The sequence below is a fragment of the Sarcophilus harrisii genome, chromosome 4, assembly GCF_902635505.1.
Source record: "Sarcophilus harrisii chromosome 4, mSarHar1.11, whole genome shotgun sequence".
NCBI lineage: Eukaryota > Metazoa > Chordata > Mammalia > Dasyuromorphia > Dasyuridae > Sarcophilus > Sarcophilus harrisii.
In genome coordinates, this window is record NC_045429.1 from 323,459,663 (window position 1) to 323,475,922 (window position 16,260).

The window sequence follows — 16,260 nt, forward strand, 5'->3', positions numbered from 1 at the left end:
TTCACTTAATTCACTTTATATCAGATCATCATGTAAGTCTTGCTGGATTTTTCTAAAATGAATTCCTTCATCATTTCTTATATAACAATAGAATTCTATTACTTTCACTTGCAATAATTTGGGACAGCTAGGTGATACAATGGATAGAGTATCAGGACTGAAGTCAAGAAGACTCATCTTTCTGATTTCAAATCTGACCTCAGACATTTACTAGCTATGTGACTCTAGGCAAGTCACCTAGCCCCATTTCCTTCAGTTCTCTTATCTGTAAAATGAATTAGAGAAGAAAATAGCAAACCATTGCAGTATGTTTAACAAGAAAACCCTATATTCGGTCAAAAAGTGTTAGACAACTAAAAAACTAAACAACAAACAATACTGATATTACTTATCTATGTACCTTTTAGCAAAATGAAGTTTTCCCTGTTTACTTTTTTAAACTAGGTCTATTTTTGTTTTTTCTTTGTCTAAGATCATGACTGCCATTTCTGCCTTTTTTTAAAAAAAAACTTCTGCTAAAGCATGATATATTCTGCTCTAGTCCCTTATTTTAACTATGTGTATCTTCTGTTTCAAGTATGTTTTTTTATAATAACATTATTGCATTCCAGTTTCTAATGTATTCTGCTTTACTATTCCATTTTACAGATATATCAACCCATTCATTTTTATTTTTATTTTTATTTATTTTTTTATTTAATAGCCTTTTATTTACAGGATATATGCATGGGTAACTTTACAGCATTAACAATTGCCAAACCTCTTGTTCCAATTTTTTACCTCTTACCCCCCACCCCCTCCCCCAGATGACAGGATGACCAGTAGATGTTAAATACATTAAAATATAAATTAGATACACAATAAGTATACATGACCAAAACGTTATTTTGCTGTACAAAAACAATCAGACTCTGAAATATTGTACAATTAGCTTGTGAAGGAAATAAAAAAATGCATGTGTGCATAAATATAGGGATTGGGAATTCAATGTAATGGTTTTTAGTCATCTCCCAGAGTTCTTTTTCTGGGTATAGCTGGTTCAGTTCATTACTGTTCCACTGGAAATGATTTGGTTGATCTCGTTGCTGAGGATGGCCTGGTCCATCAGAACTGGTCATCATATAGTATTGTTATCAACCCATTCATAATCATGAAATTGATCCACTTTCCCAGCAATTTTTTAAAAATAGGGAATCAATCTTTACCCCAGTAGTTGAGTTCCTAAGAACATAAACATTATATTACAAGGTTTGATTACTTTTGGGTCTTGTATACCTGAATTATTCAACTCATCAACTTTTCTATTTTGCAACCGCTATTAAATAGTTTTAATCACTGATGCTTTGTAGTATAGTTTGAGACCTGATTTTGTGAAGCACTTTTCCTTAGTCCTTTTTTTCATGATTTTACTTGAGAATCCTGACCTTTGGCTTCTCCAGAAGAATTCTGTTATTTTTAAAAGTTCTACAGAGTAGTCTTGTGGTAGTTCGACTGGTATGTCATTGATAAAAATATTAAAGTTTGTAGTGGCTAGAAACTGGAAACTGAATGGATGCCCATCAGTTGGAGAATGGCTGAATAAATTGTGGTATATGAATATTATGGAATATTATTGTTCTGTAAGAAATGACCAACAGGATGATTTCAGAAAGGCCTGGAGAGACTTACACGAACTGATGCTGAGTGAAATGAGCAGGACCAGGAGATCATTATATACTTCAACAACAATACTATATGATGACCAGTTCTGATGGACCTGACCATCCTCAGCAATGAGATCAACCAAATCATTTCTAATGGAGCAGTAATGAACTGAACTAGCTATACCCAGAAAAAGAACTCTGGGAGATGACTAAAAACCATTACATTGAATTCCCAATCCCTATATTTATGCCCACCTGCATTTCTGATTTCCTTCACAAGCTAATTGTACAATATTTCAGAGTCTGATTCTTTTTGTACAGCAAAATAACGGTTTGGTCATATATACTTATTGTGTATCTAATTTATATTTTAATATATTTAACAAATACTGGTCATCCTGCCATCTGGGGGAGGGGGTGGGGGGTAAGAGGTGAAAAATTGGAACAAGAGGTTTGGCAATTGTTAATGCTGTAGAGTTACCCATGCATATAACCTGTAAATAAAAGGTTATTAAATTAAAAAAAAAGATAAAAATATTAAAGATCCCAGGACCAATCTCAGATTTCTAAGTTACTCCATTGGAGATTTCTTGCCCAACAGACACTGACTAGTCTTTAAGTTCTGCTATTTAATCAGTTCTAAATCTAGTTTGCCTTTCCTCTATATTTCCCAAAAAGACTGTATTAGATATTTTAATCAAATGCTTTGCATTTTAAAATCTGGGCAATTTTATCTATAGGTATTCTCTTGATCTACTTGTTTGATAGCCATCAAAAAAAGATATGGCTTTACTCGCAAAAACCTGTTTTTGATGAAGCTACACTGGCCCTGTATAAGCATTACATCTTTTCCTAGATATTCACTTATTTTTAGTTTAATAATGCATTCTAGGACTTTCCTCAGAAATCAACGTTAACTAACCATGTTTTCAGATTTTGTTCTTTTTTCTTTTTTGAAAATCCAGGCATTTGTCCTGTTCCAAATCTAAAGATTCGTTTTATCGATCCCAGGCAGAAATTGGATTTGGCAGTAACTTGTACAATGTGGGTGTTCAATACTTTTTTAATTGAATATGGAAATATGAGAATATGTTTTTCTTCTTTTAACTATGGGATACCTTAAGTAGAGGTAGGATAAACCCACTTTATGTCCTATAGCAGGGGTCCTCAAACTATGGGCTGCGGGCCAGATGCAGCTGAGGACAATTATCCCCCTCACCCAGGGCTATGAAGTTTCTTTATTTAAAGGCCCACAAAACAAAGTTTTTGTTTTTACTATAGTCTGGCCCTCCAACAGTCTGAAAGACAGTGAACTGGCCCCCTATTTAAAAAGTTTGAGGACCTCTGTATAGTGTGAAATGGTGCTTCAGTGAAAAAACACTGTGTCTGGAGTTTAACTCACCTCTACTGATTACAATATAGAATATAGAATATAGACTACAATATAGACCTTAGGAAATAACCTCCCTGAAGATAATTTTTTTAGACTATAATATAAAAAAGATTCTTAATCTTTTTTTTTTCCCCCACATCGGGGATTCCTTTGATTGTATAGGCAAGTCTATGAACCCTCTCTCAGAATGTTTTAAATACAAAAATAAAATAAATACAATTACAAAGAAAGCCAATTATACTGCTACCAAAATAATTTTTAAAGCCAAGTTCAAAGACCCTAGGCTAAGAATACCTAGACTAGATGGTCTCCGTTCCTAACCAATAAGTCAGGAGGTTGGTCTCTAAGAAGGAGAAAGAGATAAATTTAAGCAGTTGTTTATAAACAGATGTTAGTGAAAGAGATGACCTCTCTAGTCAGATATACAAATAGAAAAAATGAGGCATAAGGCTAAATTCCATAGAACAACCTAACAGAAGAAGAGGGCAAAATCTGACAAAGAAGCAGTTGAGAGAATTGGAGAAGCCAGGAGAGAGTAGTAACATAGAAATTATAACTAAAAAAGAGCCAATAGTGCTAATTATGATTGAGAGCTGTGAAAATCTTCAGGAAGTTGTCAAATATTTTATTAAAGGTAGTTTTGGTAGAGTGGCAGATGCAAAAGCTAGAGTGAAAAGGATTTAGAAGTGAGCACCAAAAGCTGAATTTTAAACAGCGAATTCAAGAACCCAAGAGTGTAACAGGGAAGTAATTAACAAATGAACTGTTAACTTTTTTTAAAAGTCCAAAACTAGAGTATGCTTGAAGTTGCCAAGAACAAGTAGAAACAAGGAAAAAGTTCATCAGTTATTTGAGATAAGGATGCTAATTCTAACAGAAAGATGAAAAGTAGAGGTTAGTAAAACGAACGAGAAAGATTAGAGTCCAGACTTAGTAAATTAATTTAGGTAATTAGATGCAAAAATATCTACAATCATCTAAAAAATGGGTGTTTCATACCACATCTTCTACCACTTAAAGAAGGTCCAGAAGAGCAACAAGAACTTTTATAAGGAATTCATTATGTGCTTCACCATTCATTAATTCAACAGTTATGAAGCCCCTATTCATGCAGTAACATTGCGTTAGTGCTAGAGAAAATACAAATAACAATAATAATAATATAATAATAATCTTTGCTGTCAAGTGAGTCACATCTACTTATAATCTGATAGAGACTTTTACAATCCCTTGACATCTGATAAATTTCTAAGCACTAAGGATGTTTTCCTTATTTTTTTGCATGGTGAGGAAAATCCCATAAGTCTGGGATTGTTCACAGGAGAACTTCTTTTCTTTCCTTATTTTCTGTTTGCTATCTAGTTGGGGATTATTACATAACCTACTTACTTTTGGGTAGAAGGGATAATTCAATCAAAAGGACCCATCCCTTCTCCTCAAAAGACACCAACGGGGCAACTAGATGGCACAGTCGGTAGAGTCCTCTCCTGGAGTCAGGAGGACTTGGCTTCAAATCTGGCCTCAGACACTTAACACTAGCTGTGTGACCCTGGCCAAGTCACTTAATCCCAATTGCCTTATCCTCTCCCCCCAAAAAAGACATTAAAGGCACATACCATTTACTAAATTTTTTGGCTGAAAACACAGAAAAATTTTCAGAAATTCCAACAAAAACTGCTCCTCTGACAAATTTGCTTATGACTTTGAAGGTATCCCTTTTATCTATCAAATATCAATTTAATTTTTATCACTTAATTCTTTTTGACTCAGTCCTGTCAAAGCAAACCTGGATTCATCAAGAATAAGTTATGCCAGATTAATTTCATTTCTATTTTTTGAAAGGATTCCTAAACTAGTAAATGAGGGAAATTCTGTGGATATAATTTACATATATTTAAGCAAGGCTTCTGATAATTTATCTTGTACTAATCTTGAAGAAGCATTGGAAAATTTGGACTAGACAACAGTACAATCAGAAGTCAGAATTATTTTGGATAGGTGGACTCAAAAAGAAGTTGTTAATTGTTCAATGTAAATGTTACAAAAATTCTCCATTGGAGAAGTCCAGAGATCTGAGCTGGATTCTATGTTATTTGTCATTTTTATCAATAACTTGATTAAAGATATAGATGGCACTATGACACTAAGGGAGAGAAGGCTAACATACCGGAACATAGGATCTGAAAGGATCATGAAAGGATAGAACACATGACTGAATCTAATAAAATGACATTTAAGAAATAAATGCAAGTTTTAAACATTTAGATATAAAAGAAAATCAACTTCACCAGTACAAGCTGGGGGAGGCATGGTTAAAAAACAAAACAAAACAAACAAACAAAAACCCCAGCTGTTCTAGGGGATGTTAAGTGGATCAAAAAGATCCTGAGTCAGTGCTGTTATGGGATCTTAAAAATCAAATATGATCTTGGGCGGCATTGAGAAGCACAGCTTCCTGGAATAGGGAATTGAAAGTTCCATTATACATTATTCTTATCAGATTTCATTTAAAGTTCTGGGCAACAGAGTTAAAAAATATTGCTAACCAGAGATTTCTTTCGTATATAGCTTGGACTAGTTGATCTTAAGGTTCCTTCTAATTCTCAAATTCTTTAATTCTATGATATATGCATAACAAGGTCAAATTTAAGTTAGCCCATATATAATCTCAAAGCAGGAGAGTGGTCAGTTTCATAACAGAAGTTGTGTGCATTACTGTACTTTTATGTGAAGTGTACAAACCTAAATTCAAATAATCTGTGTTGAAGTTTCAGTGATACTGATTTTATTAAGGGTAATAAGTTGGTTCTTCCATCTATAGAATTTTTTAAAAATTAAAGAAACAACAGTTAAAGATAACTTTCTGAAATTATTAACAATTAAATTTAAATTTAATTGTCTTGAATTTGTTATTGTCTATATAATACAAAGCATTTACACAATTTTTTTATGAAAAGTAAGTACAAATTTTTTGTTGTTGTTGTTAAAAAGGAGGGAGAATATCCACACATAACATTTGGAATTCATGATCTAACCAAACCACTTTGTTTTCCAGATAAAAATACAATTCCCTAATAGTAAAGCACTTTGGTCAAGGTAACCAGGCTTTGCACGCTTTTCTCTTCATGTTTCATGCAACTCTATTACCTTTCCCTTTTCCATTCTCGACAAATATTCTCTTTAGAGTACGTGCAATGGGTATAATAATTCCATAGCCCTAAGTGGCATAGTAAATGTGAAGTCAAAGATCTGATTTCTAAGTTCAGACATTTTTCAGCTTTGTGATCCTGGACAAGTTACTTAAACCTGTCTGCCTCAATTTTTTAATTTATCAAATGAGGATAATAACAATACCTATTTATTAAGGGCCTAAGCACTGGGAATACAAAAAAAAAAAAAAAAAAAAAAAAAAGACAACTGTCCTTGATCTCAATTAGCTCAGTCTCACAGGGAAAAAAAAAAAAGTAAATATGTATAAGTAATCTTTGTGAGGAAAAAAACAGAAAATAAATAGAAGAAGGAATTGAGAGAGGTTGGGAATATATAAAAGATCTGTGATTTCATCACTTTGGGGAATTCCCAGAGTGATATCTGGTAACAGCTATCCAAGGCTTAATTACTTAGTAACTTCTAAGTTCTAGGGAGCTTCCTGAAGCACATAAAGGTTAAGGGCATTTTTAACCAAATTAGAATGGTCAGAATCTAAGATTTCTGAACATTCAATGATAATAATTTAAAATAAAATATATATATACACCTTAGTCATCACTTCTGGAGACAGACTAACAGATACTACTATATAAAAATTTAACCTAAATGCAATGGATTCTACAATGAGTCACATAATGGATTCTAATTGCTGTTCAAAGGATTAACATTAGACTTTACAATTTTCTATCCCAGGACTATGCCTCAGATAGCCACCTGTTGTTGTTGTTGTTTTTAAATAAGAAATCTAAAAATGAAAATGTCAGAGATTTCATGACAAATAACATAAGATTGGTAGTTCTCATGACTACCATTGATAGAGACTGCTCAAATCTCAGCCAAATTTCCAGGGATCAAGTTGAGACTAGTCCAAATGGGAAATTCTTAAGTTTACAGGTCCCTTAGAATTTAGACAGTTCCCAGATACCCATAGTTCATATCAATTCTAAACTTAACATAAATTATATGACCAGAAACAGATTGTCCTTGGGAATAGGGAAGTTAAATGTTACCTTAATTCACAGTACAATTCTAGATTGTCATTATTTTCAGTAGTACTGAGATTCAGTTTCCCTGGGCAATTATTTCTAGCTTTAAACATGCATTCCTGAATTCATCTCAAATGTTAGCAGCCCTTGTCACTTTGAAGACTAAAATTAAAAGAAGCTTTTAGTGTACTTAAGGGAAAAAATGATACAATTCCAGACTTTAGAATCACAGTATATCAAAGTCTGAAGGAAGTACTGTTCAATATCCAACTTAATGTTGGAGTTTTCAACTATCAACTATCAACAAACATTTAAAAATGCCTATTACGTGCATGGTGTTAGATGCTGGAGACACAAAAACAAAAACCAATCCTGCTCTTTAAGGAGCTTATATGTTGTCAGGAAAGATAATATATATACAAATAAATATCTACAGAAAAATACAAAATAAATTCAAGATAACCAAATTTAGAGGAAAAAAGCAATGGCAGTTGAGAAGGGGGAAAGTAGAAATAGGAAAAAGCTACATGTAGCTTGAATTGAATATTAAATATTAAAGTAAAAGATTCTAGCCACTTCAGAGGCATGGAAACAAAAGTTGGAAGCATGAGAAACTGAGAAAGCCAATTTGGCTAGACAGATGATACTGTAAGGGGAATGATGTATAATGCAACTAAAAAGGTAGGTTGGGGAAGGATTATATTTTTTAGGAATATCACTTTGGCAGTTATGTGATGAATACATTCTAGAAGGAAGAGAATTGAGGTGTGTAGACCAAGTGGAACAATATTTCAGTAAAGGAGAGGTGATAAAAGTCTGAATTAAAATGGTGGCCAAGAAGATAGAAAGTGTGAGGTAGATTTGGGAAATGTAGAGGTAGAAATGGCAAGATCTGGCAACTGATTGAATATGAGACAGGTAAGGTGGCATAGTATATAGAGGTTGATGCCTGTAATCTGGAAAACTTGAGTTCAAATATAGCCTCAGACACATACAAATAACTCTGTAACCATGAGCAAATAACTTAACCTCTGTTTCCCTCATTTGTTCAACTATAAAATGAATATAATAAATAAGTATATACATTCCAAGCTTGTTGTGAGGAACAAATGAAATAATATTTTTAAAGTACTTAATACAGTACCTGGAACACAGTAGATAAATTATAATAACAATAATAATAATTAGTATTTATATGGAGCCTACTATGTGCTAGACATTGTACTACATAAATGTTTGCTATTTTAATATATGTAGAATGAAAGTGATTGAAATCTATGATACCACCAAGATTGCAAACCTGGGATAGTAGACGTATAGTGTTGTGCTTAACAGAAATAGAAAAATTCTAAAGAAGAATAAGTTTTAGGGGAAGGAAGACAGAAAAAGTGGTGAATTCTGTTTTGAACATTTTGAATTTGAGATGTCTATGGGACATCCAATTTGAAATGTCTAGTAGGCAATTGGTAACATAGGTCTGAAACAGAATGAAGAGGCTGGGGCTGGATATATGGATCTGTGACTCATCTGCAAAGAAATGAAAACTAAATTAGAAACTTGCTAGAGCTGACAGCAATAAATCAAATCTAACTTAATTTTCATTACTAATTCAAGTCCTTAAACTGGCTCAGATCTAGGGCTTAGAGAAGTTCTGGGAAACAAAGGACACCCTCAAAACACAAATATAGGCCAGGAACAAACCATCAAGTTCTCAAGTAAGAATAGATTTTACTTTTTTCCCATTGGGCTAGAGTTAAGCAGCAACAGTAGTTGGAACAGCTGCTCTCTGATCATACAGTGGTGTTTACTAGAACTCAAATATATGAAAAACAAAACTATCAAGTAAAGCTGACCTTAGTCTGGAAAATGGAATTTCTATTATTCATATCATTAAAATGGAAATGCTTCATTTTCACCAGTAAGCATCCACATCTATTTATGGAACTTTACTAGGAAAAGTATAAAGCAAATTAAATAATCACTGCCCTCTGTAAGTTACCTTTAGCTTAGATGTGTGTGTGTGTATGTACATACATATATATGTATATATTGATGTATGATATTAATTGCCTTATTAATATCATCTCTACTTATTACTTTATAATAAATCAGATAATAATTTCAATAAATAACACATTTATTATAAAATAATAAATCAGTGGCAAAAACCATCAGGTCGGCTCTAAAGGACAAAATACTGAAATTGTCAGAATTCTGAATGTTAGTTATTATTTAATTCTGCTATTGTACTGATATCAATGGACAAATTATTACCCATTCCTCTGAGCAGTAATGTACAAGATACAATATCAAGAAGATACAATGTAACTTTAAAGGTTTCCCCCTTAGAGGCACTTACCCAATCATTAGGTAGGAAGGGGATAGGGAAAGACTTCCTGCAAAACAATTTGAGCTGAATGTCAAAGGACAAAAGGGACTCCAAGAGATGGAGGTGAAGTGGGAAAGTGTTCTAGGCATGGGAAACAGCCAATGCAAAGGCAAGGAGACCAAAAACAAAATTTAGAATGTAATATATGAAGAATAGTCAAGAGATTAGCATGGTTGGACCACAAAGTATATGGAAGGAAGTACTGTATAAGAAAACTAGAAAGCTCTTAAGGGGATAGGATCTAAAGAGCTATTTGATCCCTAAAGGAAAGAGGAGTTTATTGACTATTGAGATAGTGAGACCTGCAGTTTAATAAAAATCATCACTGAAGACATGTGTGGTTTTCAGAGAATGGATTGCATTGGGGAAAGATATAAGTCAGGGATATCACCAAACAGAAGTCTATTCCAATAGTTCAGGTGAGTGGTAATGAAAACCTCAACCAGAATAGTAGTTGTGTGAGTGGAAAAAAAGGAAAATAGAATATGAAATCTTAAAAAGGGAGAAAAGAAAAAATTTGGAAACTAATTAGATAAATGACTTGATAAAATGCTGGGTTTAGAGTGAGAAAGGCCTAAGTTCGAATCTGGCCTCAAACACTTACTAGTTATGTGATCCCAAGCAAAACGCTTATCTGTTTGCTTTGTTTCCACATCTGAAAATGGGAATAGCACTTACCTCCTAGGGTTGTTGTGAAGACCAAAGAAAATAACTGTGAAGAATTTAACATAGTACCTGACACATTATATGCATTACATAATATTAGCTATTATTATTATATGTGGGATGACAGAAGGAAATGTATAGGATAAAATAAGGCTGCGAACTTAAGAAAACTGTGAAAGATTCCACTTCTAATAGAAATCAGGAACCTCAAAAAAGGTAAGTTCTATTTTGGACATGTTGTACTTCAGATGAAGAAACACTCAGTTTAAAATGTCCAGTACCTAGTTTATGACATAACTAGAGCTCAGACTAAGAATAGATAAATATATATTATAACTATCCTTATAGCAATGACAAATAAACCTATGAATACTGAAGTCACCAAGTGAGACAACATAGAAAGGAGAAGAACATCCAGGACAACGTTGGGATACACTTACAGAGAGACATGTTATAGAAGAAAATCCATCAAAGAGAATTCAGCAATGATGATTAAGAACAGACCATTAAAATGTGGCAATTAAGAGATTGGTTAGTAATTTTGAAAAAAAAAAAAAAGCTGTTTCAGTTGATTCTGGAAGTCAAAATTCATAAGGTTTAAAAAAGATGAGAAATGGGGGCAACTAGCTGGCGCAGTGGATAGAACACCAGCCCTGAAGTCAGAAGGACCTGAGTTCAAATCTAGCCTCAGACCCGTAAACACTTCCTAGCTGTGTGACCCTGGCCAAGATACTTAACCCCAAATTGCCTCAGAAAAAAAAAAAAAAAAAAAAAAAATGTTGAGAACTGAGGAAGAGTGGGGGGGGGGGGGCGGGAGGATGTTGCTGTTGAATGTATACAGATTTTTCCAAGGAATTTGGCTAAGAAGAGGATAGACACAAAATGATAACTGAGAGCAGGGATAGCAGCATTACACACATTTAAAATGTTAATTTCTTGAAAACAAGACATCTCTATTTTAGTAGATATTTTTAAAAATGACATGGTCCAATACAGCCAAAACATAGTTAGTTTCAATAGCATGCCTCTGATCTAGCTGTTAAGAAGCTACAAGCTTCATCAAGTATTTTATATTATTGGCTTATTACATTATTCACAGGAAAAAAGCTTTTCTAGAATGTTTAAATATTGGTTCATTAAGTATATCAAACAATTAAGAACTTTCCCTTGTTTTCACTACAGCTCAGTTAATGAATTCTATGAAATATGAGACTTTTTGAAACCACTGACAGTAAGAGCAGGTGTTTATTTAAATATAATAAATATAAATAATAATTAATAATATAAATGTAAATAACTGAGGTCATCTTACTGATAGGTTCACAGTAGACCTTTCTCTAGAATGCTACAATCACCTCAAAGATTTTTAAAACCTAGGAAAGACAAGATCTTTCCTTAGTATGCCATCAACTTGAGGATAGTAAGCAGGAACAAATAAAGCTATATAGTTTCAAGTTATATTGGCCTCCCTCTTCTCCAAATAGGATGTTCCAAAGTCTTAGTACAGTTGTCAATTTTAATAGCCTAAACAGTCGATGGCAGTTTCAGACAAGGAAGAATTTTTCCCCCACTTTTGAAACAGATCAATTCTGCCTTCCCTTTTTATTGTGTTATCATGTGCAACAATATTAAGTAGTATATCTATACAATAGGGAAGACTGAAAAAACAAAAGCATTTTTCAATATTTTGATGACCTGTGATCATACTGGCATGGGCATTCCCTTGAGATCATGAGCCATTCAGGTCTCCTCATTTTCTGTCTGTGATGCACGTGTCCCATAAATTATTCTACAGAAGATCAACTCAACATATTAGGAATCATCTTCTATGTTTTTTGACACTATATGGGTAGCACTGGAATATTACATGGATTGTTTATCTATTATGTCTCACTCTCACTATAGGACCAGCCCATCTCCTTTAACTTGTCATATATCTCTTCAATATTTTTTATGTTATTTTTTGAGCATAATTCTTGATTGGTGGTATACTGAAGCCTGCTTATTCCTGTGATAAATTTGTCCATTGCCCTTTGAATGCACTGTAATTTTAAAGCAGTGAGGTGGTGCTGTAGATATATAATGATGGACATGGAGTCAAGATCAAAACCTGTCTCAGACACTTTCAAGTTATATAGTACTAAGCAAATCACTTAACTCTCTGTAAATTAAAGAAATTGCACTTGATGGCTGTTTTCAATTCTGAAATCTATAATCTTTTGATTTTTCAAAGATCATAATATTCTATGATTACCAACCATATAACATCACTGGAAGAACATTAATGTTAAAAAGATGAGATTCTATGTCACAGAAAAGCTTGTCACATTACAAGCACTACAATTTCCTAAACGAAATCCAGCCTATTCTCTTCTATTCAAGTCATGATACAATGTTCATCTGCAATCTGTCCAAGATACATATAATGATGGGTAATAATAAAAATGACTTTTATTAAGAATTATTCCTGAGTATCTAATTTAATCTTGTGCCCTAACAACAAGATAACAAAAATCAGGAACAGGAGATAAAAAGAAAACAAGGGATGCAATCTATCTCTGGTAGGAATATGATTTTGTTCTACAGCTTCCTCATTAATAAACTTCTGAAGGCAGTATGGTGCAGTCTGGGTTCTTGGCTGGTTCTGCAACTAACCTCCAGGACAAGTCACTTAATCTCTTTGCTTCTCAGTTTACTCATTTGTAAAATGTCATCTCTGGATTAGGTAAATATTAATATCCTTGACACTTCTAAACATTTTCCTATGTTTGGAAAACTCTACTGCCTTTGACTCTTTTTATGTAGATTTTCTTCCTTTATTAAACTCAATATCAAGATAACTAATATAAAAGTGAAGTATATTTGGCAAAGTCATTAGTGATGCAATGGATTTCAAGTAATTTGTTAAGAGTCAGTATAATTCAAATTAACGTTTATCAAATGCCTATTACATACAAAACTGTATATTATATTAATACTTCTCATTTATATAGATAGCCTATATATAGTTATGTATAAATTTATTATTACATAGTGACAGATTTGCATATAGCTATATAGAGCATCTCTATAGATGCTATATGTAAGTCTATCATATATTTATATGTATATTGTATATACAGATATATAAAGCACTATGTATAATTTTTATTCTATTTGCCTATTATTTATTTATTTAATTTCAATAGCCTTTTATTTACAGGTTATATGTATGGGTAACTTTACAGCATTGACAATTGCCAAACCTCTTGTTCCAATTTTTTCCCTCCTTCCCCCCAACCCCCCTCCCCAGATGGCAGGATGACCAGTAGTTGTTAAATATATTAAAATATAAATTAGATACACAATAAGTATACATGACCAAACCGTTATTTTTCTATACAAAAAGAATTGGACTCTGAAATATTGTACAATTAGCCTGTAAAGGAAATCAAAAATGCAGGTGGGCAAAAATATAGGGATTGGGAATTCTATGTAATGGTTCTTAGTCATCTCCCAGAGTTCTTTCTCTGGGCGTAGCTGATTCAGTTCATTACTGCTCCATTGGAAATGATTTGGTTGATCTCATTGCTGAGGATGGCCAGGTCCATCAGAACTGGTCATCATATAGTATTGTTGTTGAAGTATATAATGATCTCCTGGTCCTGCTCATTTCACTCAGCATCAGTTCGTGTAAGTCTCTCCAGGCCTTTCTGAAATCATCCTGTTGGTCATTTCTTACAGAACAATAATATTCCATAATATTCATATACCACAATTTATTCAGCCATTCTCCAATTGATGGGCATCCAGTGAGTTTCCAATTTCTGGCCACTACAAACAGGGCTGCCACAAACATTCTTGAACATACAGGTCCCTTTCCCTTCTTTATGATATCTTTGGGATATAAGCCCAGTAGTAACACTGCTGGATCAAAGGGTATGCACAGTTTCATAACTTTTTGAGCATAATTCCAGATTGCTCTCCAGAATGGCTGGATATATTCACAATTCCACCAACAATGTATTAGTGTCCCTGTTTTCCCACATCCCCTCCAACATTCCGCATTATCTTTCCCTGTCATTCTAGCCAGTCTGACAGGTGTGTAGTGGTACCTCAGAGTTGTCATAATTTGCATTTCTCTGATTAATAATGACTTGGAGCATCTTTTCATATGGCTAGAAATAGTTTCAATTTGTTCATCTGAGAATTGTCTGTTCATATCCTTTGACTATTTATCATTTGGAGAATTTGCCTATTATTTAGATAACGTCATATGTGTATAATAAAAATACATTATTATATATATATATATATATATATATATATATATATATATACACACATATAAAACACATTCCTTTAAGTTTTGCAAAGCACTGCACACGTTATCATCATTCAATTAAGGGACTGAATATAAAAGCAAAACAAAAGTGATTAATATAAAAAGCTGCACTAGAAGTGATATGCAATTTATAAATGAAATCCCCTAAACATTAAGGATTTTCTAACCTTAAGCACTGTTTGGAAAAGTAAAACAAAACATGTTTTCAATGCTTCCTTAAACTGAACTTCTGTAACACTAATTGGTTTGAAAACATTGCTTCCCCAAGCATCTCTGGAATGTAACTTTCCTTAAATCATTTATCTTACATTTGCGGGTTTGTTTTTTGCTTTTTAAAGTCAGAATCTATTAGAAGGGCTTTTGCAATAAAAAACTTGAGACTGAATCCATTTCACATATATGGTAACGAACGAGAGAAGGCTCAACTTGTCCCTCTCCCTTCCTCCTCCCTCCCAGGCTGCCCTCTGTATTAGGGACCACATAGAAAGATCGAGCCCCGGGAACAAGGCAGCCTGAGCGAGCCAAGGGAAGGAAATGACACAGGCGGGGCGGGCGGGGAGAGGCACAAACCAAGGAAAAGACACCGCAGCAGCTGGGCCTGCAATGGGGCCAGGCCGAACCCGCCCCCCCTCCCGAGCTTCTAGGTTCCCCCCCTCCGCCCAGCACGCTCCGGAGGTGTCTGGAGCCCCGGCTCCTCTCCTCTACCCCCAATTACGGGCGCCCCTTTCCTGAGATCTTCCCGCCGAACGGCCCCGGAAGGAGCTGCCGCGGGGGGCGCCAAGGAGGCTTCTCCACGGGGCCGGGGCCGGGGCCTCCTCTCCCGGGACTGGCGGGCGGAGCAGGGGGCCCCCGCCCCGGGAGGCTGTAGCGGGCGGGGCGCGGGTCCCCGAACCCGGCCCCCCCGGGATCCAGCCCCGGGCGCGCGGCGGGGCGGGGCACAGCCGACACTCACCCATAGTGGCGGAGGCGGCGGCCGCCGCCGCGGGGTCAATTCCTCGACTCCGGGATGTCACCTCCGCAGCCGGGGCTGCATGCCGAAGGCTGCGGGCCTGGTTCCGGGCAGGGGGTGCGGGCGGCGCTCAAGGCCCCCGCCACATCCCCCGGCTCCGGCTCCGGCTCCGGCTCCGGCTCCGGCCGGGCACTGGGGCATGGGCGGGTCAACCTGCTACATCCCAGACCAGATCCAGTCCAGCCCGGCCCGTCCCCTCAGCCAGTCAGTTCTCGGATCTCTCCTCCGTCTGTCCGTCCGGTTGCAGTTCTCCACCTCAGGAACGCTCCGAAAAAACAAACCGCTGGTCGCGCAGCTCGCCCCTTGTCTGTCAATCACAAACTGGGCAGCCAACCCTAGACTTTCGCTTGGCCATCGGACCCACCCCCATCCCTCCAAACCCAATCGAGAAGCGCAAGTCCTCCCCCGCCCTTCTCTTCCCTTCCCTACCCAGTGCCCATATTCTCTACAGCGAGCTAATCTTCAACCCTGCACTACGAGCTCAATCCCGCCTACTCTCATTTACCAATCATAGAAGAGGAAACTACTGGATGAGCCCACCTCCCGCCTGCCAGTCTTCCCCGGCACAGCGCCAGTATGCCTCCGCGAGGAGCCAATCTCGGCGAAGGGTTTGACGTCCGCCCCATCTCTCTACCTATCC

General features: G+C 35.8%; 1 protein-coding gene across 2 annotated transcripts in view; it reads right to left on the reverse strand.

Annotated features, from left to right (window-relative positions):
- The window catches only part of MAP3K3 (mitogen-activated protein kinase kinase kinase 3), an 89,021-nt gene extending 73,122 nt beyond the window's left edge, over window positions 1-15,899 (reverse strand). For both annotated transcript variants that reach the window (XM_031965893.1, XM_031965892.1), the window contains exon 1: window positions 15,564-15,899. In XM_031965893.1, the coding sequence (XP_031821753.1) occupies window positions 15,564-15,567 (4 nt within the window). In that variant the 5' untranslated portion in view covers window positions 15,568-15,899. The remainder of the gene's footprint in view (window positions 1-15,563) is intronic.
- Between the last annotated feature and the right edge of the window lie 361 nt (window positions 15,900-16,260).